General features: G+C 42.6%; 1 protein-coding gene across 2 annotated transcripts; it reads left to right on the forward strand.

Annotated features, from left to right (window-relative positions):
* The first annotated feature begins 289 nt into the window (after nt 1-289).
* Nucleotides 290-26,881, forward strand: slx9 (SLX9 ribosome biogenesis factor). Of its 2 annotated transcripts, XM_042080731.1 has the most exons (6): nt 297-632; nt 1,256-1,367; nt 17,611-17,682; nt 22,276-22,444; nt 25,620-25,688; nt 26,186-26,881. In XM_042080731.1, the coding sequence occupies exons 1-6, from the start codon at nt 438-440 to the stop codon at nt 26,304-26,306; spliced, it is 738 nt and encodes a 245-aa protein (XP_041936665.1). In that variant the 5' UTR covers nt 297-437; the 3' UTR covers nt 26,307-26,881. The 2 variants fall into 2 exon arrangements, with proteins under 2 accessions (XP_041936666.1, XP_041936665.1); XM_042080732.1 differs by lacking the exon at nt 25,620-25,688 and having other exon boundaries at nt 290-632.
* Nucleotides 26,882-27,346: the final 465 nt, after the last annotated feature.

Raw genomic sequence — 27,346 nt, forward strand, 5'->3', positions numbered from 1 at the left:
GCGTTTCTTTATCCAAATGAACAGGGTGTCATGCCACTCTTGTCAGCAGGTGGCAGCACACTGTACTGATTAATTATTTTGGTGCTGGTCTGCTAAATCTTTCTGTTGCTTGAGGAAACAACAGGAAGTAGACCAATCGGTTTTCACGTAGATTCTTATACATTTCTATGCATATGAAAATTATGTATCTCAGCATTATTAAATTAAACAATAAATACGGTGCCGTTAATTGGGACAAAACGTGACTTTTAAAAACGGAACTGAACTAACTGAGCCGATTTCAACCGCGCAACAAATCAAGTAACACCACCCCGTGTGACAACAAACCACGACCACGCTGGAGACAGACATGCTGGATAAGACACAACTGACTCTGTAACGTTTCACACGTGTATAAAGTATTATTGTGGTCTCCCTTAAATACCTGTTGAAACAAAATGGTTGGGAAAATAAAGCGAATCCGACAGAAGCTACACCAGGATGCTGTCAAGGTTGACCACTCTCAAAGTGGTCTCGAGAAACCACCTTTACCTGCTGAAGTAAAGGGACTTGTGTTGCCTGGAATAAGCAAGGGATTTGATTTAAACCAGAGAACAAACAAGAGCGACAATAACAAAGGACTATCTTTAAAGGTAGGTTGCGTTGGGATATCCGAGAATGCTCATCTTCAGTTCAGATTTCAGTTCAAATATGGGGCGGTGGTAGTGTAGTGGTTAAGGAGCTGGGCTAGCGTGCAGTAGCCTGAAAGTTGTCGGTTCAATTCCCAGCTTCCACCGTTGGGCCCTTAACCCTAAGTTGCTCCGGGCACAATGTGATCCCTTGTAATATAGCTGACAAGTCACTTAGGACAAGAAGTGTCTGCTAAATGTAATGTAATGTAAATACGGATGCATCGAAGTAGCTGCTTTTCTCAGCTAAGTCTAATCACATATTGGGCTACCAGTACCGTGATGGTAGGACTGCAATCAGTTAACGTTAATCCATTATGCGTTGTGAACTATTAAATTAAACGCCCATCATTCTGATTGCAGCGTCTTACCTGGAACATGTTCTGCTTTACAGACTATATTTGGACAAAAAAGGCATGTGAGAACATATCCTTAAATGGGAAATACCGATTGACATTTTCACCACTTTCTGACATTTTTTTTCTGATCGAGTAACTATCGATTGTGAAAATAAGTAGCAGATTTATCAACAAACGATACCCTAGTTACACATTGATGATGACCGGTCGTTCTCTCATTCTCTGCAGAGTTCATTTCCAGCTGGCATATTTGCTGGAACAAAAATCACACCTGAGGCTCTTGTACAGACTTTGAAGTATGATGAGCCCTCTAAGTCCACAGCATCTGCTATCCAGACAGGTGTGTATCTGGTACTTCATCCTCTGTGATCACACACACACACACACACACACACAGACACTCACTCACTCTCTCAATTAGTTTTTTAAGGACTAAGGAGGAGAACATCACCCGCCATCCCCATTGAGTTTTTCAGATGATCATAGTTGGACTACCTTGCTCTGACGTGATAATATTAGCTCCCCACTAGATGTCAGTGTTTACCAGGACAATGTTTACCCCTGTTTGGTTTAAGAGCTGAGTATTGGCATTGGAAATTCATTCAGTACCAGACCTGAAAACATTCTCTTTAGTATTACCCCCAGCTCTACAGTCCTTGCAGAATGTATGTATTCAGCAAAGTCTGTAGCATTAAGTGGCCTACATTTTTTTATCTTCTTGCATAGGAGGCAACTACAGTGAGTGTTAAAGACCTGAGCTATTTTTAGTCACAGTCACATATATATATATATAGCTTATATATATTTTTAATCATATATATATATATATATATATATATATATATATATATATATAGCTTATGCATGAAAATCAGGATCCAACATCATCAGCATTTACAGCTTCATTTGTTGTACTGTGGTTTCCTTGTGTGCGTGTGCAGTACTGCTTTTGCCTTGTCAGTAGACACTCCCTTCCCCTCCCTCCTTTACACCTGTCAGGTACATCATCGTGGTGCACACTCACCCTTTCTTCCCAAGGTGCTGCAGCGAGGGTGGTCTAACTGCTCTCTAAACGCTGTGATTTTTTGTCATGCTGTCTTTTAGTGTTTGTATTGTGTGTGTTATTGTCACGCTCGGAGGGGGACAGTTCCCGTGTAAAGACGCGCGAGAGCTCATCATAGACGTGTGGAAGGACCACACTAGCATTCTCGCCCACTCTGACTCGCTGGCCGGCTCTCTTGAGTTGCTTAATGCTTCTGACTTGCTCTCTCCCGCGGCTACCGTCTGACTAGAATAGCACTCGTCTGCTGCTGCTGCAGCAGCCCATCTCTGTCTCTTTCTATGCGATCCTATGCGAGTAGTACTTATTGCTGCACTACTTTTATGCGAGTAGTCAAATACCTTGATTGTTTCCCTTTTTGTAAGTCGCTTTGGATAAAAGTGTCAGCTAAACTCTCCTGTATTGCCCCTCCTATTTGCCCTCTCTCTCCTTTTCTCTCTCTCTCTCCCCTTCTCTCTCTCTCTCCCCTTCTCTCTCTCTCTCCTTCTCTTTCACTCTCTCTCTCTCTCCCTCCCACTTTCGCTCTCACTAGCACACTTGCAGGCTTTTTTACTCTCTCTTACTTAAGTATGAGTAGACACACACACACACACACTCATGTGTGCATCCTCATCTATGACCCTCAGCATGCTCACACACACACATACACATATGCAAGCTCCTGTTCTTGAGAGCTTTGACTGTGCTCACTCCTTTAGGTGTGTGTGTGTGTGTGTGTTGGTGAAGATGCTACAGGTCACCTACAGGTCACAGAGTAAGTAATGCTCATGCTCTGTGATTTTCCCTCTGTGATGAGTTTGTGTATTTCTCCCTCCTCCTGTGCTTCTCCTTTCCTATCTTTGATGAACTGACACTGCTGGCATCTTCCAGCACAAAATTGAATGAAACTAATGAAAGCAATATTAGCAATGAAAGAGTAACTGGGCTGCTCATTATTTGTGTGAAATTGAAATGAGTTGGCCTTTGAGAATAATTTCTACCTTGTTGCCGTAGTGATGGACTGCTTTCCTCTCCAGAATTTTCTCTCTTTCTTTCCCTGACGAGAGATCATGCCACTGTTAACCCCGGAAGCACACTTCTCTGAACTTTCAGCTAGTTCGAACAGGCGTTTCAGACTGTAGTGGTTTCTACTGCTGGGTATTGTGACCTACTATTGCGGAGGGCTGTGGTGGATTTGACCTGCATTGGGCTCAGATCTGGCAACCTCAGGGACTCTATTTACCCTGCCTGTGTGTCTGTCTGTCTGATTCTGTGTGTCCATTCACATAGCATAAAACTGCTGCTCCGAATTTGCATACAAGGTAGAGGGGCTCCTCTGAACCTACTCATATTATCATGTTTTCTCCTTTAAAAAAGAAGAGAGAGGTTTTGCTATTGTTTTTCTTCTCTTGTTTCTCCAAACTTTTAGTTATTTTTTCTACTAAAGATTAGCAAGGGAGTAGCTCATAGGTTTGGACTGGAGCCTATGGTAGGTGGCTTATTTGTTCTTTAGAGATTCTTTAGATCATGTCGGGCAACTCACTTTTAACTCCAATTTCATGGAGGAAAACCATTGCTAATTAATAACCCTGTCAATGTTTCAGTCACACTTGCGACAGCACCCTGTTGTACTTAACATACAACAACATACTTTAGGGCAGTGTAGTTGAGGAATGTCATGTATAGGCTTAGACTATTCTATTGTCCATCAGACTTACTTAAAATGGACATTTGTCTTCAGCAGTGGCATAAAACACACAACATATATGACATTATACAGAATAAATACATATAAATAAATATGAGAAAAGTAGACTATAAGATCAGTCCAGTTCACTACTAAAAGGAGTTAAAAGATATATTTAATACACTTTTTGGACTACTTTTTGCACCTTCACCATGACACTCACTTTCTTGAGCACCTTACCATGCACACAGAACTACAGGCCAGTCCCGGCCCTGTCACTGCAAGCGTCTCATGCTTGACCATCCTCAAGCACACTGTGGATTTTTTTTAATTTAATTTATATATTATATTTAGTTTTGTTAGTTTTTCTTATCTTCTACTGTCTCTATTGTACAGTGGAGTTTTGTTATATGTATACTTATATTTACCCTTTCTGCTGTAAGTGAATGTTCTGTGTGATGTCTGTGGTCTACTGAGACCTTGAATTTCCCCTTGGGGATCAATAAAGTATCTATCTATCTATCTCTATCTATCTAAAAGTATCTAACAATTAACTGCAATGGACTACTATTTAGGCAATCCTTTGTTAAGGATGGTCACAGCTAATGGTCCTGCTGAAGGACCACTTGTAGCCATTTTTCCTTGGCTACTGGGACTGCAAGTCTCCGGCCTGATGGCAACAGCTGGAAAGCACAGTGGAGGGGATGATTGGGATCATGGGTTGCCTTTTTTTATGAAGACTTGAATAAGTCTGGTAGTTGATGGTTTGTGTCCAATGATCTTTCCGGCCTGGAGCCTTTCTGGTTCCAGTTTGTTCATTTGTTTTCAGGTTTCCATACCATGACAGGATGTTGAATGTCATCACACTCTTGGTCAGTGATTTGTAGATCATGGACATTGTGTCCTGGCTGGTGTTAAAGCTCCTAAGTTTCTTAGAAGAGCAAGGCGCTGTTTTCCTTTTTTTGTACACATAGTCCACATGGTGTGCAGGAGGAATGAGTAGACATTGATGCTGAACTGATCCACCATCTACAATCCAGTCACGGTCCAAAGCATCTATTTTTATTTACCACCATGGTTGGTTTGTAGGTGGTGACTCCATTTCTGTGAAAACTGTGTTTGTGATAATATTCACATGGTAAATGTCTTGAGTAGGTCAAGTATACCAGAATGTGGAAACTGGCGTGTTGTTGGTCTGTAGACATCAGCAGCTACTTCAGCATTGCTGTTTTCCTCTGAGGTGACAACAGGGCAGGTCGATCTGAGCCTCTGGCTACTGCATTGATGTCTAGGCCTCTCTGGTCTTTAATTAGAGGTATCTTTGTCATGGGGTGACCCTCGAAAAACCTCCTGCTTAACCTTCCAGTCAGTCAGCTCCCAAGACACCCTTCCTGCCACTTCACGTATCGAGTGTGACGGTCGGACGGAGAGACCTGCTCGGGGGGATGTGGGGGGTGCTTGGAGGAAGAGGGGATGGATGGATGATTGTGTCGGGGGTGGGGGGGGGGCAGGATGAAACAAAAAGGAGGAGGGCAAAGGAGATGGAATTCTCAGGCGTCTGGTAATTGACGCTATTGGTTTCCCCTGCGCCGAGAACCCGATGCTTGCTTAGGGACTTGTGTGGTTAGAAGCTTTTTTCCCCCATTTTTTCTTTCATTCTTCTCCATTTCCCCCTCTCTCCTCCTTTCCTCACCACAAACCAAAAGGGCCTATTTGCAAGGTAGGCTAGTGTTTCTGTGTCAGCATGAGGAATAGACAATAACGGTGGCTGAGGTGGAGATTCTTATCGGCCTGTGTCCATCAGCTACAGTGCAGGGACACATCAGATGTTGGCTGAGGGTGGCTCACTGGAGATTTCCCAAGCAAAGACTCAGACCACTAATCAGCTGTCGCCAGTGTTTTTTTAAAAACATTTTTTTTTAAAGCCCAGATGAAGAAAAGAAGTGATCGAAACGTTTTGGCTTTTTAATTGTTTTAGTTACCAGTGAATTGGTATGCCCCTTATCGTCAGTTTTCAGTGGACTTTTACCGGGTACCCATTTGCCCACTTAAGCAAAGTGGAATACCAGGCGTTCCAACCGTGCCAATGTCTCTATTATCAGTGTATAATCATACTTTTTTTTCCTCTTTAAAACACTTTTGTTATTACTTGAAAAGTGCAATGTAAATAAAATGTATTATTATTATATTATTATTATTATTAATAATAATAATAATAATAATAATAATATTTTACATTAAAGGAACGGCATAGTGTTGCTTTAATGGCTGCTACTTGGTTGTGCCATGTAGATGCTGCTTCTGTTGTGATTGGTTTTATAATCAGGTCAGCTCTGAGGTCAGCACTGTTGCCTAACCAAGGGGAGAGGGCTGACCTCCACACAAGTGTGTGTGTGTGTGTGTGTGTGTGTGTGTGTGTTGTTGGAAAGGTCGCTCGGATGACCTCCGCCGGCAGGCTTTGCTCTCATTATTCAGGTGGCTATGCAGCTCCACTCCTCAACCCCCTTGTGCTCCACTATCAGTGCGTTTGGGAAATTTTCTGCCATCCGTAGCATCCCAGTGCTTCATTAACTGAACACTTTTTCGCCTACTTTCCTTTGATTAGTAATGGTTATAGACAGGTAATCATTGAAATTGTTTAATTAGAATAGAGCCTAAAATAGAATTGGGTAGAGTTGCATTGATTGAAACGGAATGAGATAGATTGATGAGTAGACACACACACACACACACAGTCACACACACACACATTTGCTGACAATTTCATCTCCTTGTTGCACTACAATCTGCTTTTAGACTTACTCCAGACATTTGTACCATCAGGTGAATGGACATGATTTAATTTGCAATACTGGAAGTGAGGCATCAGCTATTAAATCTTTGATTAGTCCCTCAAGCTGTAAGCAAGGCTTTGCCAATAATTTTCTCTGTCCAGTGGTGGCCCTCGTTTGACAGTCTAATTCAGATTAATTCGTCTTTAATTAAACGTCGCAATGAGTGGCATAAAGTATGACATGCAATAAAAAAAGAGGATGTTGTCCATTTAAAGCTGGAAACAAGGCCAGTGGGCAGTGTGTTGGAGAGGGCTAATTAAAATGAGGCTATTAATAAGCCTGGACCAGTGAATCTGGCTGGACCTAATTAAATAGACGGGACTTGCACTGTCGTGGCGAATGAGTTTCATTGGAAAAGGCTTGGGGGTGGGCGAGTTGAGGTGTGTAACAGCTTGGCCAAAGAGCTCCAGAGAGACTCCTGACCCAGCTGACACAGCTGCTGGCTCTTGATCGTGGGGGCAGGATGTGTGTGTGTGTGTGTGTGTGTGGGGGGGGGTCGTGGACTATGGATTGGTCTGTGAACTCGGTTTCTGTCTGGGCCAATTAAGTAAGCAGTCGATGGGTGCCGTGTTAGTGGGCTGAATGGTTTCGGATGAAGCCTCTTGTGAGTGGTTAAAAAGAGGTGAGCATGCACTGTGTCTGAGAAACTCATAGCAAACTAATACAATTAAATACATCATACTTTTTTTTATATTGTACCGCTATATGGTACATCTAGTTGAAATGGTATGCTTGCTTTAAGGCCGCATGAAGTAGGGAGCTGTAATCAGAATGAAGCCTTTGTGTTTCGCATGTTTAATCCTGCAGAAGGAGCAGCCGAGGGCTATGTGTCTTAATTAAGGACGGCAGCGTCAGGTCCCTCAAACCTCTCCTCACTGAGATGAGCTGTTCTCCTCCAGTGAGTTCTAACGAGAAGTCAGGCTTCTCACTTGGCTTTTAGCTGCTTATTCTTCAGCTAGCTAGACTATGCCACTCTGTTCAACACTTTTCTTTTTCCTGTTTCCCTTAAGTATGACAGTTAATGCTACATTTCTTCTTTTTCCATAAATTGTTTTCATTTTTATTGACAGTGCAAGGACATATTTAACCTGGGTGGAGGTATGTGCTCTCTGGGTGTCCTTTTGGCTTACTTTGGGGATAAAACAGAGCTTAAAGGTCCCATAACTAAAAATATCACCTTTTTAGTTTGCTTTTATCCCACAAGTTCGAGACCTATTATCAAAATGTAAAAAGCAAAAGTATTATGCAACATGTTATGCTTGTAAAGGAACAGGCACACGAAAGGGTGCTCTGAACAGGGCTCTTTTTCTTCTCACTCTGTGCATACAAAAATGTGTTAAGCTTATATACATAAAAGTGACTTGACTTGACTTCAGACAGGGTTGAACATAGTGTTGTAGTGCTCCCTTCTTTTGGTATGTTGACCAAAGTATGACACAGATGTTTTTATTAAGACCTCAATAAAAAGCTATTTAAAATTGTGGAAAAAAAGCGGTGTAATGGGACCTTTAAATGAGAAAATTTTTCTTCCAGATACAAGCATTCATCGTTTTACATTTCCGCCACTTGAATAATATTTAGTTTCCCTGTTCTACCATCTAAAGCACCAGTAGAAAGAGTGTGGTTTGGTTGTGGTGAGGCTTTGTTGTGTTCGTTAATATGCCCGTATCGTATTGTACTGTATCGTATCAGCTCAGATCGAACGCAAACGGGGTCAGGGGAAGGAGAACAGTTTTTATACTGACCCTGGGGCCTCATCGATGTGCTATTGAGCCACTGCCACGCTCAACAGCTGTCCTGTCCACCGGCACCAGCGCCTCAACCCTACCGGTCTCATTGAAGTAAATGGCTGTCCATTTGCGGGCTGTGGATGACCTGTTTGTTATCTCTGATCGTCCCCCTCTCCCAGGCAGCTCCACTGGACAGACATGTGATGGAGTTGATGGAGTGGACAGGTAGCCAGTGCAGAGCTTTCGGTTTACAAGTAACAGGATTTAAGGCCTCAAAACAGTGGAAATCCAACCAGGCATAGTGTCTGTCTGAGACATATGCTGTGCACTGTATGTGAAGGATTTTACACTCAGATATTCTGTGCGGCACAGAAAGTGTACTCTTTTGGAATCTGTCCTCTGTCCTCCATGTAGGGTCCTTACCAAAAATGAAGTGGTTGATAACAAAAATAATAATACCATGTCACAAATAGCATTTACTGTCATTTAAAGGTCAGGGCATCTTAATGTAATGTAGGGTTTAGCTGAGTAATAAAGGGAGTTCCATCTCCTAGCATGAGTCATGTGGGTAAGTGTCAGCCGCTCATAAAAGCCTGTGATTGTGATTTGTCTGTTCTGCTGGGCAAACCCGCTGACTGGCGCTCTTGTCCTCTGCCTAGTTCTGCTGGTGAATATTAACAAAGCCGAGCTCCACGGAGCCATTTATCAAAGGCCTGCAGCTGAATGCGTACACCTCTGGCGACCTTGTGAGATTAAGAGGCAAGGAACACGGGCATAGTCAAGACCTGACCATCAGTCCACACCCAAGCTTTAGAGATCTGCGTTTTTATTATTTTTTTATTTTTTTATTATTCATCTTTTCGGGGAGGCCCGAGCAGCGCAGATGGGCCGGTCTCCAGTGTGAGTGAAGAGGGAGAGAGGAGGGAGATGCAGCGTGGCCTATTTTTAGCCTGTGTGTGTGTGTGTGTGTGTGTTTGAGGGGTGGGGGGGGTAGAACAGACATGCTGTGAACAGTGATCTGAGCTTATTTCATGCCACCTCACGTCCAAGCCCGATTGTCCTTTTATGATCCACAATTTTTACCAGTGAAGATGAGAGATAAAAAGAGAGAGAGATCTTTATTGCAGGGGGAAGCGGATGAAATCACACGTTATCAGTAAATGCATACACATTTCATTAGTTTCTGGGACAACCAATCTGACTGAATATTCCAGATAGGAGGCACGTTATTGGCTACTCTTGTGTATCTTGTTTCCAGAGTCCTAGGACGGTCTGAGTGTGGTTCCAATCATTATAACATAATATTCCACACAGTAATCGAGTCAGATTCTTGTGTATGCTTACTGTGTCTTTTTTTTTTTATCCATTAACCTAATTTGTCAACGGTAAAACTCGTAATAAACACAGACCATGTTCCAGAGCGTGTCAGTGCTGCTGAGCGTGTTATGTGCAATGCGGAGCGTGAAAGGAACCCTGGGAGAACAGAGACGCTAACTGGATTTGATAGTGACAGAGTAGGCAGCGTCGGCACCCTTAAATCACATTATTAGAGCCATCAGTCACAGTTCCAGCACTCTTCAAGACCTCATCTATGCATATTTATTCAGATTTATTCATGCTCGGCCCAGATGGGGAGAGCACGCCTTGCGTCGGACAGCGTGAGAGATTGTGCTCCATGTCGACATGACGTTTCTTTAATACGAGGCCCATAGGAAGGAATCTTCTGTGACACCTTGGGGAGTGCGGTATCGAGTCAGTCTCATTCTTATTGTTACCCCTCTCTCTATTTCTCGTTGTCTTTCTTTCCTTTTTTCTTTCTCTATTTTCTCTCTCTCTCTCTCTCTCTCTCTCCATCTGTCTCCTTCTCTCTGGAACACCACAAGCACAGGAGAGGCCTGAATCCGATCTCTTTTCCCCACGATCAGCTCTCCCGAGACTTAAGGAAGCAGACACTCTTCCCCTCCGTGGCAAAAAAAGAGACCGAAACACAAGAAGAAGCATTTAACATTCCTGCGGGGGGAAAAGAAAGAAAAACAAGGCTTTTAAAAATAACTGCCCTGTTGGTTTTTACTTAACGTGCTGTTTGTTTTTATGTGGACTGGATGGGAGACTAGCACTGCTAATGGTTTTCTAAACCCTCATCCCCCCCCACCCCCAACCATTCCACCCCTGAATCAAAGATACTCTCCAGCTTTGGATGTGCCATCTCCTCTGCCCCTCAGCCCCTGTTGAAACATGAAGCTGGATAAATAAGGTTATATTGAAGAAATCTTTCTAAACAGGAGGGCTCTTCACTGAAGTGTTTGTGTGTGTGTGTGTGCGGATCTGCAATTAAGAGGGGCGTGTTACTGTGTGTGTGTTGCGTATTGGTGTTGATGCTAGTCTGACACGAGTTAAAGGGCCATTGGGTTTGGGAGGGCAGCTGGGGAGGGCACGGTGGAGAGAGACACGGGCCGGTCTGTCCAGGATGCACCCGCAGCAGATGGCCAGGGAGAGAGAGCCCAGTCACCAGGGAACAACGAGACTGAGCCACGGAACAACGGAATGAGAATGAGTGCGTCTGGCTCGTAGATGCAACCACTCAACAGAGAGAGGGACTGTCTGCCTTTTTAGATAGAAAGAGAGAAAGAAGTTTAACACTCATCTATAGAAGAAGTATCCAAAGCTTTACATTGCTGCATCCTTAAACACATAGAGATAGGATTTCCTCATGCATAACAAGATCCACATGGAAAAGACAGAAAGAGAGAAAATGATATGTTAGAGATGCTCTATCTCACAGATAGTAATAGAGAGCAGATGGAGAGAGAGGGACTTGTTAAGCACCAATTTATTATTTTCTCTCTCTTTTGTGGTTCTCCCACGCTAACATCCATTTCTTGAGCTTAATAAATCACTATTTTATTTTCTCCTCTTTTATCATTGCTGTTTATTCCTGTGCGTCGGTACTTATCGGGTTTTCCCCCGGACTGAAAGAGCAGTGTAATCAGCAATGTGCAGAGCGAGTCTACTCGGTGTTTATCCCCCCCGTGTGTGTGTGTGTGTGTGTGTGTGTTTTGTTATCTTCTTCTATGTCCAACCATTCCGAGATAAACACACATCCCGTTGTCACCCTCTCACTTTCCCTTGTGCATCGGCGAGAAATATCTTTTACACACGCTTTCTTTTTTGCTCTATTTTGGATGTAGTCTGGTCATCATTCCCTAGGGGCTGACTGCACCAGGCAACCCTCCAACAGTCTATAGCCTACATGCGCTGATCATAGTGTTGCATGATTATGAGTATGTATACGAGTGTGTGTTTGTGTTTTTGTAAATGCTTTTGTAGATTTTCTGTAAATGATACTGAGTCTATGATTTTTTTTTTTCCCCCTCACATTTTTTTTTTTTTTAAATTGGATTTGGTGAAGATGCCTCTTTCATGTTGAATTTCTTGGAAGTAGACTAAATATCCCTAAATATCTTGTTTTCTGTAGTGCACACATACACTAGCCTAGAAATCTAGACGCACCTTAGCGGGGCTAGTCTAGCAACTCTCCGTTGGCTTGTGAGCTGGAAAAATTAAACTTCTATCAGGCCAATCAAATCCTGTATAGAGACGTTAGGCGGGCTTAAAGGCACACTATGCAGGTTTTTTAGCTTAATATGCAAGTTTTTTAGCTTAATTTACCTTCATTTAACAGCTTCAGAGTCATTGGAATGGTTATATGACTTTTTTCGGGTTGAATGGTGGCCGTCTCGCTTCCCCCTAGCGCCTGTGAGCAGAAAAACCACCCTTGCAACTGTGGGCCGGCGGGCCGACGGCCTCCGTGTCAGGAAGTATAACGAGTGTAACGAATTGCTTTACTGCATTCAAATACACATACACGCCAGGCATCGGCTAGAAAAAGGTAGCGATGGAGTTTCTCAGCCATTCGTCATAACAGAGCAAGCGAGAAATAAGCAAAAACAGTAAGGAAATTGCCAATACTGCATAGTTTACCTTTAACATAATGATTGATGGCAGAGTTGCAACTGTTTGGCTTGAATTCCCTGCTACTTGAAAACAAAGAAGATGGATGTTGCTGTTGGCGAACAGCGTGACACGAGTTAAGCTTTTTTAAGTTGGCAGAAGTTTGAACTAGCCAACTAGCTCCGCTGGTGGGAAAACGCATGGGACTCATAGCTCTGTCCTATTGCGCGCAGAGGGAATTTGAAAGACAACCGATTATCCCGCCCCTCGGACTGAGCACTGCGAACAGTGAGTGCCCAGACCCTACATTTTAATGTGGGTCTGGCTCGTCAGGCTACACATACACCATAATGAACAAAAATGCCTTTTGACCTTATGTCCTGATTGTCTACGATTTCATGGCCCTATCATTTTAGCTCTCGTGAGTTTAAAAGCTCTTGTGAGTGGTAGAAGTTGCTCAAATCCGTTTTTGATCTCTGACTTTTCTCTTATCTGAAGCGCACTGCGTTTGCCTGTATTTGGGGGATGGCTGGTGGAGTCAGCCCTGCAAACCCACTCCCAGTCTTATATTGTGATCCTATCATGCTAGATTTGATTTCCTGCGCCAGGAAGCGGTGGCCCTTGGTAACTTTTTACTGCGGCGCGCTTGTTTCATAGCAACCCTTTTCTACTCCCCTCAGCTCCAGTTGCCACGTGAACGAGCCACGGCAACAACGCGGTAACAGAGGCAGTAAATCAGCCAGCCCTGCTGTATGAATCACTGAGCCACAGTAGCAATTACCGCATCGCCAAGGTGTATTGGAGGGGGTTTGGGTGGAGGCTAACATTTAGATGGGGCACTGGAGAGTGAAATGAGCACCGGATGCTGTAAAAGGCCATGGAGGAGCGATAATGAACCAGCAGAAAGTTTCCTTTAGTTTCTCCTTTTTTTATGATTGCTTCAGTCCCAGGCAAGTTTAACTGTGATTGTTTTCTCAAGGACATTTCTAATCAGTCCAGAGAGATGGTCAGTGAGGGAGAATGAAGGGGGATAGTAAGGGTCAGGCAAGTGGAGCTGAAGTGTAGAGGAAAGGGAAGGGATGTGAAGTGGAAGAATACATAATATAACTATAATGACGGCAATTATATATTTTATATGTAGTGGTTATGCTACATAATGCATCAGCTGATTTAATTTTTTTAGCATTTTCATAGCATTGTTTAAGCGATGAGGGTGTCTTTGTCGCAGTTGAATTACGGCACATTCATATTGTGATCATTGTTAAAAGTAGACAATAAACAATAGGCATATCATGGTCTTGTCAATAGTGTCATGTAATAGTGATAAATGTTACTATTAAATAGTTATCTATGACATTGAAGTACCCACTGATACTCTATGAAGCTGAGAGTGATGAAGAGGGTATTCAATGTCATTAAAAAAAAATTAGTATTATGAATGTATGATGAAAGGTGAACGAAGCCCTTAAACACATCTCGAGATAATGAGATAAGATTTTGAGCTTGTTTGTAAGTATATTTAAAGTTTAAAGGAACACCAGTCAACGTTTTCATGTGAATTACTCATCTTTGTAAGTCGGTATATGGTTAAACGACTCATTACAGGGTGAATGAAGACTCTCTCGCCCGCCCCTATTGCCTGTAGGAAGAATATCCCGCTTGCAAGTTCAGTGTATCGTACCCGCCGACCGAAGCAGGATCAGTTTACATCCTGCATCCACAGCACAGAGGCAGGCTAACGAAAAGCTAGCGATTGTTGCAAACGTGTGTATAATGGCAGAGTTGGCGAAGAAGCAGCGAAAACCCTTGACGGAAGATGCAAAGAAAAGGAAAAGAGCTTCAGACCGAGCGAGGGGGAGTTTCGTAGAAAAAAAGCATCAGGCTTGCCTGGTGTCCCTTTAATGTGAGAGATCCACTCCAGGTTGGCCTTTGCCTGGGGGTTGTTGGTTCAGTCAGCTAATGGCCTTCTTACACCAAACAACTTTGACAAGATTTGGGAAAGATCCTTGAAAGTTTGGAGTCTTTTGAGTAAAGCTTGAATGGGGAGCATTAGTTAAAAGATTACAATCTTTCAAGAATCTTTCCCAAATCGTGTCAAAGTTGTTTGGTTTAAGGTGGCCATTAGATGCATTGGAGAATAGAAACTGAAGGAGTAGAAGGAGTCCGTCTCCTGTGAGGAGACGTCATGGTGCCGTTTCCTGGTTCTGCGGTGTTACCGGAGGACACCGGCCCAGGAAGTCAGCGTTGACACCTCCACGGTGTTCTAGTTCTCATTGAGATTCCTAAAGGTGTGGAGGAGATCCATCCAAGTGTCTGAACGCCTGGCCCTGACTCATCCATGCCCAGTGGAGGTATCACAGTCTCTCTCTCTCTGTCTGTCTCTGTCTGTCTCTCTCTCTCTCTCTCTCTCTCTCTCTCTCTTTCTTACACACACACACACACATACATACATACATACACTCTCTCACACGTATACTCACACTCTTACTCTTTCTTTTTGCTTTTTCTCGCTCTTTTTTCTGTCACACACACACACACACAGACACTCACACTGTTTTTTGCAAACACATATACACACACACACACACACACACACACCTGTCTCTGGACAGAAAGACTACTTGGGAGGTCTGACAGCGACTGTGAGCTTGCTACCTCCAAGACCACCTGCTATGTCGCGTTCTTCACACCTTCACCATTCTCACTTTGTGGCGCTCTCTTCGTTCACTCTCTCCTCGGGCTGCCCCATCCCTCCTCCCTCACCGCCATGCTCGTCCAAGCCGTTTCTTGCTCTAGGGAAGTTTATTTATACAAGTGAGGAGATAAAAGAATTCAAAAAAAGGTTAAGTGCATTAAAGATTAAAAGAACAATTGATTAATCTGATGAAATAAATAAGAGATATTAAGAAGGAAGAGAGCTAAATCAGTCGGTTCAAAAGAACATAGATTAAGTCAGACATGGCCTGTGTTGACTGTTGAAGAAAGTGTTTTATCCCACACCCCCACCAGCTAAGTGTTTTTGCTGCTGCCTGTGCAGCACAGTTTAATCTGCGAAGCCCATCGATCCTCCACAGAACGGCCATCTGCAGGCACCACAGGCTACTCTTTATTCTTAAGTGTGTGGCCCGCTGATTACTGCTGAGCGAACACACACTCAAACACTCACACACACACACACACACACGCACACACGCACATACATTGACACACATTCATGCACACATGTGCACAGTCGTGCATACACATACTCTCTCACACACACACACACACACACACACACACACAGATTTTCACACATCTGTCATCTGCAGCACGCCTGCTGTTCATGTAGATTTGTAATGCAGATTTTTTCCTCCAATCTGTTGCCATCGATGGTCTGTGATTTGATTGATTTATTTGAACGCTTTTCAAATAGAAGATGTGTTCCAAATATGGGTTGCCTCAAATAGCGACTTCTAAATCAAAGAAGCATAATGGTAGCTTATAAAATGGAACCTATATCGTCATTATTACCTAGACTTGTTAAAGTCTCTCAGACACAGAGTTAAGTCCCCCCTCTCTGCATTTTTCAGCAGAAAATATAAAGGAAATCTTCTCACAGGGTCTTATTCCTTATTTATTAATTGTATATGCTTTTTTTTGTTAAATATCATATAATATTAATATTATTAATAATAATTAACAATGACATTGATAATTATTATTAATAATGATAACTAATATAATAACTATAATATAATATAATATGCAAAATATTTCCATTTTCAAAATATAATAATATTATATTTTGAAAATGGAAATATTTTGTCATAGGCCTACTTTCCAGTGTTCTATACAGTTGTATTATATTGTGTGGTTGACTTAAATGTATTCATGCAGTTCTTTGCTGAAAATATTTTATTTTTATTCACAGTAATAATTAAGGGTCCTCATGAGCTTAAACAACTTGCATAAGGACTTCTCATATCACAAACTTTAAGCGAAGTCTTCAACTTAACCTGAACTGCGAAGATGGTACCACTACCACTGTACCCCAGTACACCTAATATGCTGTGTGGTCTTGTGTGAGCAGACCCATACTGTGCACATACATCTGGAGTGTGTCACTGTTATTCGCCCATGCTTTTTTATCTGCGACAGGAAGTTTGGTGACTGCGTTATTTGTGGACGCAGACCTTTTAGTATCAGTGCAGATAAATCCTCCAGGAAAGGGGAAGGGATGGGAACTGTACTGCTGTAAGGTCCTCAGACACACACACACACACACACACACACACACACACACACACACACACACACACACACACACACACACACACACACAGAGAGAGAGAGATAATTATACATACATAGACACCCAACTAAACATGGAGTTATAAGCATTCAGTACAATAGAGCACAGTACAGCATTATGAGCAACAGAAGTAGTGAGGAGGATATATACACACACACACACACACACACATACACATACACTGCGTCGGCCTCTGGTCCTTGTGCCCTGTTGGGAGTGCGTGGTCGCAGGGGGCTCCCAGGTGCTGGTGCTGATAGAGGACTTTCCATCCTCACACAGGATGTTGACAGGGAGGAGAGCAGACATATAGTCTGACCCAACTCACACACACACCCATACCTCCTGCTGGCATCACACACACGCACGCACACACACACACACACACACACCCATACCTCCCGCTGGCATCACACACACAAACACACACACGTACACGTACACATACTCCCACACGTACGTACACACACACACACACTCACACTCACACTCACACTCACAAACTTACACACACACACACATATATACAGTATACACACACAACGTTTTTGTATAGAGTTTTACAGAATAAAACAAAATATTTTCCCTTGTACCCTCCACCGACTATTTTCGTTTCAATCTTTGCTGTTTTCTGTGTGTTGTGTTGGTTTTGTTGTGGGGCCGTGTCTGGAAAGGTTTGTTTTTAAGTGCACCAGCCCATCTCCTGATGAGAATGTTATAGCTGTTGTTATTCACATCTCTGAATTCCTATCAAAGTAATGGTGTTGAACTATAAAGGTGATTTATTAGGAGAGGCTCAGCCAATGCCTCTTAAAGTTTTTGCAGGCTCCATAAAACACCATACAAAAGGCTGATTGTATCTTCAGGCGCATTTCTCTTCCCGAAAGAGCATTCTCTATGATCGAGACTGCATTGCCTCAGGCTTATTGGAACTAGCTTCATGCCAAGGCACTGTCCTTTTTGCCTAGGTGTACATGTGGAGTAATTGGGTATGTGTGTGTGTGTGTGTGTCTGTGTATGTGTGTGTGTGTGTTTGTTTCTTGTTTTGCAGGTGGTGGTGGTGAAAAGAAACAGCAGTCAAAGAAAGAGAAGATGAAGGATAGAAGAGAACGATGGCTTAACAGTAGGTGACCCATCCTTAGAGTCGCAAAAACTGCAACCAGCTCACACACACACACACACACACACACACACACACACACACACACACACACACGAAACACAAACTATTGCACCTCAAACAAATGTTAAGATGCATTAAACACATACACAAATGATACTGGTTACTGGTGCAAAGCTACAACACACGTGCGCGCGCACATGCGCACACACACACACACACACACACACACACACACCAAACACTAACGAATGCATAATGTACAGACATACAGATGCATCACGTAAGCACACATACACACATTCACATAAATAAATGCACCATACACGCAAGCACTTTTACTGACAAATTCACTGCACTCTCATACACTTCCAGAATAAAAGATCCCCCCCCACCCACTCCTGTTCTATAGATAACTACGGGTCTGAACTTCCTGACCATGATGGCAGACGAGGATAACATTGTATGTGTTGAATGACCCTTTGATACACTCATTAGCTTGTGTCTTAAATGGAGTCTGCATCAAACACAGACAGACACACTCAAAAGTGCAAAGATGCGATGTCCAGCACATATATACAGAACACACACACACACACACACACACACACACACACACACACACACACACACACACACACACACACACTCTTTAGTCCCATCTCAATCTCATCTAATTGTTCTCATTGGAAATTGAATCTGTTGGTAGGATCAATCTCTGTGCAACCCGAGCCTTGGCCAGTGTGATTATAATTAGGCGGTAATGGTTTTCCTGACTCCTGCAGTAACTCAAGAACGACAGGGGACGTGTCCATCTCTCGGAAATTAAATAAGGAGGGAGGGCCGGGGGGGGGGGGGGTCATGTATTGCTTTCCTGTTATTCTCGAAGGGAGAGATACCAACAGACCCTTGTTTTTTTCTGTCTTAAATGTCCTGAAATATCCAGCTTAATATGTGCGCAAAATGTTATGACGACTTTTTACCAGCCACAAATGCCATTTTGACTGGGAGAGGTATTTTTCTCTCTCTCAATGTCTCTAAATGTATCTTGGTTCTTAAGCCTTTGCACCTTTGCGTACCGAGAATGTTATTACACAAATCAGAGTACAGAAGAAAAAAAAAAAACAATTTTCAATTTTAATTTAGTTATTTTGGGTTTAACGCTCTAAGCCTGAGGTGACGATGCCCTGAAAGTCTGGCTTCACACATAGGTGGTAGACCCTGTGCATGTGCAAAGAGAATTATCTAGACCTGATTCACATTCAAGTCAGTTCATGCTTTGTGTCCGGAAGTCTTTTTGAAAAAGATCCAGCAGCCTTCTTTATTCAGCGTTTGCTCACTCTGGCAGTCGATCATGCTATGAATGCAGAACACACAAAGATAATATGCTGCTTTCATTTCTCCCGTTCTTCCTTAGAACAGAAAATAAACAGCCGTCTTGCCAAACCTTACATGCCTTACAATGTTTACTTCAACTGAAAGATATCTTTTCTTACCACAAACAGTAGTCACATTTTTTATGATGCTGTTTTTCTTCACAACAACACACTTTCTATTCACGACTGGATGACAGTGTCCTTCATACGATCTCATAAGCGGCCGGTCGTGGTTTCTGAAATAACGGCTGCTGGAGCAGGGAGCCTGAGCTTTGACAAGGACCTTTGTTGCAAGGTCTCCATCCAGCAGTAGCACAGACATATAAAAATGATGGGGAGGAAAATGAATGCGCTTTTATGAATGACCTCATGAGAAGCTAAGGAGAAAAGCTTGAGGATGAAAGAGTTGAGCAGGAAAAAATGAGGGCTGTGGTGTTTTTTTTTTGTGTGTGAGGAATAGATGGATGAATTTAGTTCATGAACTAACTGGTTTCTGCTACTGTTGCTGCTTAAATAGCTTGGTGTGGTCGCTGTGTGTTTGGAATTGATTCGATGTGTCTTGTATTCGATGGAAAGTAACCTTTTGCCTTTTCGTGCTTTGAGACGTGAAAAAATGCATACGGTAGAGCTACACATGTGGTGTTAATATTTAATTATTAATACACTTCAGCCCAAAGTACATGGACAAATCAGCATCAGTTTTGTCCATGAGCTTCATAGACATAGTTTACCAATACCATCCCTTTCAAAGGTGGGTTTTTGTAGATTGTTTTGTCTGAGTTGCTTTCTTTTGTGTATAGCTCAGACGAGTAATGTGCGTGTTGTTAAGGCTCAACCACTCTACTCCCTCTCCGCTGGTCGTCCAACACGACAGCAGTGTTTGGAAAGGACTGTTCAGAGTTTCAGCCTCACATGGTACATCCCACCGCCAAAGCGTGGTTTCTGTCATGCTGCTTCTCCCATGACATCAGCATGTTCTTCAGAATGCCTGTGTTGCAGTGAATGCATTCCTCCATGACACCTTTACTCAGGAATGAGTTCCTTCTCAAAACAGAGACACAGTTTCAGGAGGCGGGGGGTTGGGGGTTAGTAGTAGAATGTTTCTCATAGTCATATTTGGTCCTCAAGGCAACCAGACAGAGGGGGAAAAATCTCAGCAATTAAACTCACTCTTAGGCTGAAACTCTCTAAATGGTGTCTTTGTTTTGGGGGCGGAGGATGTAAGCACTTTTTCTGTTAGGGTTGGGATAAAGTTCACTTCAAATTTAAAACATAATTTCCCTGCCGCTTGTTTCTCTTTTGTACGACACTCAAAATCCAGCCCTCCAGCCCATGGACTGTACATGGAGAGGCTTAAGAACCCCAATCCATCACTGCATTCAAATCACTGGATTCAAAACAGGAAAAAAACAACCGCATCTACAGCAGCGGCAGAAACTAGTTAGTTCATTATACATCAACAATGAGCCTGCAATAATGGACACATGGCAAATTGTGTTTATTGCTTTCCAAAAAGCCCATTTGAAGTCCTGCATGATAATTATAGACAGTTCGTCCCAGAGCATCCCCAGCTAAGGGACTCTGGGGGTACAGTGCTAAGTGGTTGCTCTGTCATCCTGTGCCGGCTGCCTGCTTCTCTTCGGACTCCTCATTAGCGCAGACCAGCAGACGTGTTTTCAAAAGGCAGGGCCGAGTCCACAGGCCACGGCTATCCACAATCAAACGCTTAAATTTCGGTGCAATTAAGCTGAAATCGTCCAAACATGGAGGGCAACAAAGGGAAGAGTTTCTTTTTTCCCCGTCTGTTTTTTCAGAAGCTCACTTCGCACAGTCTGCTAACTGTTTCTCATGGGGGTTGTGTGCACAGACTTACATTCGCTCTCCCTGTGTGCAATATCATTTGAGCAGCAGGCAGGAATAAATAATCATTAGATAACGCTGTTGGCATACGGCATATTTTATTTTAATATATAAATAATAATGCTTATGTTAATTCATGTTAAAAGTTATTATGTTTATATTATTTTTGTATCTATAAGTATTAAGTATAAAGTTTAACAAGTTAACTGAAAGGATAATACTGTTTTTATTCGAGTATATATAATATATGCTTCTTCAATCAGTCACGCATCATAGACAAAATGAACCAACACGGAAGTGACATTTCTACAAAATGGGATACAAAATACTTTGCCGCAGATACCAGGTCTTTTCTATAAATTTTGCCAAAGCAAAAACATAATTTTTAAACAGCCAGCACAAAATCTCCCCTTCATATTTCCAAAATATATCAGGATAGGTCTAGAAGGCAGGCCATAGCATGATTATTTGGAAAAAAGGAATGTTTAGTCAGATTTATTGATGAAATTACACAAAACAAAATATCTGCGTCATGATACCTGTATCCTGAACATGCTTCTTCAGTCAGTCACGCATCAAAAATTAACCAACTCGGAAGTGACATTTCAACTTGAATTTGAACAGTGCAACATTGTAAGCTGTGAAAGTGCACCAGCGGTAATGTCAACATTGTGAAAATCAGGATCAATATATTCTGTATTCTTATTGTCCAAGAACAAGTCAAACATTTGGTCAGAGAAACATCTGTAATCAAACTCTCTGATTGGGCCGTCACTGTAACATTGCAGCAATTCATTTGTATCAGCACATGCATACATGACTTGAACAACAAATCAAAAAAGCATGTGATTACGGTTGGATTGTGTTTTTAATAAATTGTCTTCACTGAATCAGATGGTCATTAGCGTGCTGCGAATTTCAAGCTCAGAAAGTTAGCTTGGCTCATGATACATGACTCATATTTCCCCAAAGATAACAAAGCGTGCTGTCGGCTCTGCCAGTGCTTTGCAGTGAAAGAAAGGAGCAACATGTAGTTCTAATGTATAATGCACACCTGTTATATTAAGTTCTAAAAAAATGTGTGTGTGTGTGTGGGGGGTGGGGGGGTGGGGGGGGTGGGGGGGTGGGAGGAGGGTTATGGAAAGTAAGGGTTATAATAAAACATTTATAATTAACACTGTTTAAATAAACAGTAAAGTTACAACAGGTATATAACTATTTGCAGGTGAATTGTAAGTATTTTAGTTGAAAGCATAACAAGAATTTGCATTTGTTAAATACAGTTATCTAGTTCAAATAAACCAGTAAACTAAAGATAAATAAATGTTTTAATCATGAGTGACCTCTCTCTGTGTGGCAGAGATCAGTGCCATCAAACTGGCGAAGGAGCAGCAGGTGGCTCAGGCCCGTAGGAAGGCCACACCTGTGGTGGGGGACATGCGCCCGCTAGTGGACGCCCTGCCCGAACTCTCTCTGCTCACCGCCACCACTAAACCAACAACCACAGCCACCCGCACAAAGGCCAAAGCGTGAGTATACAGTAGACACCATTGCTCTTGGGTGCTCCTTGTTGGTGCCCCCCCCCCCAATCCCAATCCTCCCCCACCTTTCTTATGCAGCCCTTGCCACTTAATCTACTAAACCCCACTTCTACTGCACCCCCCCCCCCCCCCCATAAATACACAAATAGGCTGACACCAGACATAATTTCACTGCATTTCTTACTTCCTATATGCATGTGACAATAAACTTCCTTGTATCCTTGTATTCTTTATAACGTTATGTGAACATGTGTGTTATTATGCCGTGATACTCTTCCAAATACTCTAAATATCTGGGTTGATTACAGGGATATTATGTGAAATTGAAATACACAAGGCTACACACATATGGCAACTATTCATAAGGATTCCCCTGTAAGTTGAAGCACGCACAGCAAGCTAGGTGTTGAGTTATTAGGATTTTCATAATTTAATTACAGCAGTAACTGTAGAACAGGTACAATAACTACACAGCAGGGGTTGCGTTAGCTGGAAATTGGTTGGAAATTTACGTGTAGTTTGTTTTTGATTTGAACAAGCAGCGGAGAACTGTCATTCCATGAAGTCGCGCCGCAAGTAAGCAGGGATTCATGGAATTGCAGTTGTGTTGCTGCAATGCTAATTTATTCAGCATAAATTATTTCCGTTGACTATTCCTATTTTAGGGGGGAAAACCCAGGGCAACTAAAAAGATATCACAGCCACCCATCTAAAATCTTCAGTAAGGGTCTCTGTACCTACTCTCATTTAAACCTGCACAACAGTTAACCCTTAAAGGTGTGGGCTTTTGAACATTGTAACATAACATTCCGTTCAGCAACAATTCAAGGTTCTAAAATTCTATGTTGAATTCAATGAACCCAGATATTCTTTAGAACGTTCATTTTTCAACATTCCTGTCACACTGGTGTGACGGTGCACCTTTAAGGGTCATAGCTGTCACTATGTTATTACCAGGGCTGTGGGGAGGGGCCGCTGGGATTGTGAGTGAGGAGCTGTGATCTCACAGCAATGATCTTATACAAACAACAGTATCATGCCTGTTTTTGAGCTTACGTCAGCTGGCCAAGTGTTACGACCCACCGGGAATTCTCCTGACTCTTCCGATTCCCTGTCAGTTTGCAATGTTTGTGCCGAGTTCATTTGTGCTGACCACACCACAATTTGTTTGTTTTATTGCAGTTTAAATGTATAGGCAATTAAATAGCTATTTAAAACATATATCCACTATATATTTTGTATGTTCAGTATTCTGGAATTTGTCCGGTCAAAAAATTTGTTTAGCCTAACCTATGATACACAGCAAATCTAATGATAAATACATTGGAAGGTGCTGAGTTTTCAGCCCTTTGTTGTAGTAGTCCTTCTTGTGGAGGATGCACCTAATCAGGATGCTGCCCATATCCCATTACCATCAGAAGAGAGGCTTTTAGGATGTTACCATCAGAACTATATCAAACCTGACTCAACCACAGCATAACAAGAGCACAGGGGTTTCAGTCTGAGTTCAGCGATGTGGCATCTAGTGAAGGTTTATGACCTTCAGTTTTAGGGTGCTGACTATAGTTGTAATGCTTCCATCCCCCCTCTAACCTCTCTCCCCTCCCCTACAGTAGTCTGGGTTATTTGATCTGTTTTCTGTCACAGTAAAATTGTGTTGAAATGACATGCATGTTATACGAGTGACCTCACACAGGCGCTTTCATGGCCTGTAATGGTTCTGCTGCTGACATATGCAGGAACTAGGCCACGGGGGCATTCCCATCATATGGATTTATGGCTCTCTACCATACCCCCCACCCCCCCCAACTCACACAGACACACACACACAAATCACCACTCCATCTCCACACTCCCATAAGCACACACACACATATACAGACACAGACATTCCCCACCCCATTACCTTTTGGTTCTGACTGGGAACTGTAATCTTCTGTTAGTTTGTACAACCCCGTTTCCAAAAAAAGTTGGGATTCCGAATGTGATAATCTCACAAAGCCACATTTAGTTACAAAAAAGACATGGGCAACAAATCAAATGCTGAAACTGATTTTGAATTTGATGCCAGCAACAGGTCTCAAAATAGTTGGGACGGGGTCAACAAAAGGCAAAAAAGTTGTGTAATGCTAAAGAAAACACAAAGAAGACCATTTCTAATAAGGTTAACTGGCACCATGATTGAGTATGTAAAAAAGCATTCCAGAGAGGCAGAGTCTCTCAGAAGTAATGATGCAGAGGTATTCATCAGGCTGTGAAAACCTATGGGCAAATAATGCAACAATGTAAGGAAATTGCTCCTCAACATAAACTTTGGGAAGAATTTGGGGGTTTCATCATCTATAGTACATAATATCTTTCAGATATTCAGAGAATCCTAAACAGTCGTAACAAGGGACCGAGTGCTGAAAAAACAATATTGGATGGCCATGATTTTCAGGGACTCTGATGGCACTGCATTAAAAACAGACATATTTCTGCAAAGAAAGTCACTGTATGGGTTCAGGAAAACTTACAACCTGTCTATGAGCACAGTGTTGCATCTGTTCTCTGAAATCTGCAGTTTTGTTTTAAAATCATGGACTCAGTAATGCATCCTCTGGGCTAAAGAGGATAGGGACAGTGTTAACTTGTTATTAGTGCACAGTTCACACTGACAAAAGCCAGCATCTATGATGGTATGGGGTTGGATTAGTGCCTATTGCATGGGCAAATTGCAAATCTGGAACGGCATAATTAATGCTGAATGATATACAAGTTTTGAGCAACATATGCTGCCATCCAGATACTGTCTTTTTCAGGGAAGACAATGAATATTTCTTGAACACTACAGTGATCTTTTATGTTGCACCAACGATAGTTTTGTTTTGACATTTTGTTAAATGAGCCCATGGTGCTGGCCTGAGCTGTGTCTTTTAATACCTCTTGAATTGTGCTTTGGATATCATTCAACACATTCTACTCTCCAAATGCTAGACAACCAGTTTACCAAACAGGGTGTAATTTGTGAAATGATAAGCAATTACACTTTTAAACCTATTTTTCAAGTATGTATTACTTTTATGAATTTATTTATACTCTGAGTATGACCACACTTTTACTGCCACTGAAATAACTGATTGTCCCCCCCCCCCCCCCCACCCCCCTCCCCTCGCTTCATCAGTGGAGAGAAGAAGAAACCCAGCTCCGTGAACTTCAGTAAGATGAAGCCAGCTCAGAAGAGGAAACTAGTGTAAGCCCCACTGCATTCATTACTTTACTTATTACCCCCCCCCCCCACACAGACACACACACACACACACACACACACACCCACACTACCGACCCAGGATTATCATCGTGTTTGAGATGTCCACTTACACACTTTATAGTGTTCTATCAAATGTATCCCGGAGGCCAGAAATACTCTCTTCTAATTGGCTATAAATTATATTAATTCTAACTGGCTATTTGCAGGTAGCTATTAATTGAGTACAACAGGACTCCTATGAAGTAAATTTGGTGATTAAAGTTTAATTAGTGTTCAAAGAGTATTCCAATTGGTGAAGGAAACTCTTTGGCTCTGCCTTGTCCATCAAATCCAGGACCCCTCAGTGGCAGTTATCCCTTGCATGTTGTCAGTGTTATTGTTAGCGTATTGTGTTAGTGTAATCATCAGTTTGTTGTCAGTGTTTTGTGTAGAACAGGCTTTGTGTGTTTGTGTAACTGTGACCCTCCATGTGTGTGCAGGGAGACTGAGACAGCGTGGTTCAGTCAGGCCCTGAAGAACCCCACCCTGAAAGCCAACCCCCTGGCGGCCATCACCGATCACCTGAGGAAACGCCTAAAACAGGAAGAAGAGCAGAGTTAACCTCGACCACCACCACAATCCTGTTGTCTGATTGGACATGGAGTTGGCCACATTCACTTCTTCAGGATCCTCTTCTCTGATTGGACACTGTGTTAGCCCCACCCAGTCTTCCAGGATGCTCTCGTCTGATTGGACACTGAGTTTGCCTTACCCACTTCCTTAGCATTCTCTCGTCTAATTGAACACCGTGTTAGCCCCACCCAGTCCTCCATGATCGTCTTGTCTGATTGGACATTGAGACACAGACTCAAACATAAATCCACCCTCATCCCCTGTTCCTACCCCTCAGACCTGCATCCTAACTTATACTTCCCCATCAGGACTCTTGTCGTTATGTATTATGACGTTAATATGATGGCAGTGTGTTCTTTTGATTGATGCCTTGTTTGGAGTTGATATGGTTGCATGGAAGGTGATGTGAAAAGGCTTGGTGTGCACTACTTGGTTTACAGATCAAGTGAATCACTATTTATGTGAGTGGTTGAACTCCCCCTGGAGTTCATGGGGTTGCCTCTGTTAATCAAAGTCAAGTCAATTACTCATTTGCATATATTAAAAACAAAACTGAAAAGCCATCCACAGGTCATCCAAACTAGCTTTTGTGGTTTGTTTAATCTGCCCTGCAGTACTGATCTCACGGTAATCTTCGGATCGCTTGTCATGAAGAGTCAGAGTCAGGTCAGAAGAGTCAGGTCCGTTCTGGGCCTGCGACCAAAAATTGGCCTCAGTCTCACAACGTTTGATGTATCCGTGGCAACATGGCATAACAACAACAACCACCTCACCACAGAAGTAGGCGACATTCCCAGTAGCCTGGTCCCACATGTGGGTGTGAAACAGCTTCTAGCCACTGAAGAGTCAACATGATTCAGATGCAAATAGTTTGTGTGTGTGTGTGTGTGTGTGTTGTACGAGAGAGAGAGAAAACGGCCAGACAGTGAAGGCGTGTGTCGAGTTGAACTTGTCTGCTGCTAAACAGAGGGGCTTTGTGAAGAGGTTGCTGCATGGTTTGAATCCCAGACTAGTTACGGATGTAGAAG

Source organism: Alosa sapidissima, chromosome 23 (genome assembly GCF_018492685.1).
Source record: "Alosa sapidissima isolate fAloSap1 chromosome 23, fAloSap1.pri, whole genome shotgun sequence".
In the NCBI taxonomy this organism is placed as follows: Eukaryota; Metazoa; Chordata; class Actinopteri; order Clupeiformes; family Clupeidae; genus Alosa; species Alosa sapidissima.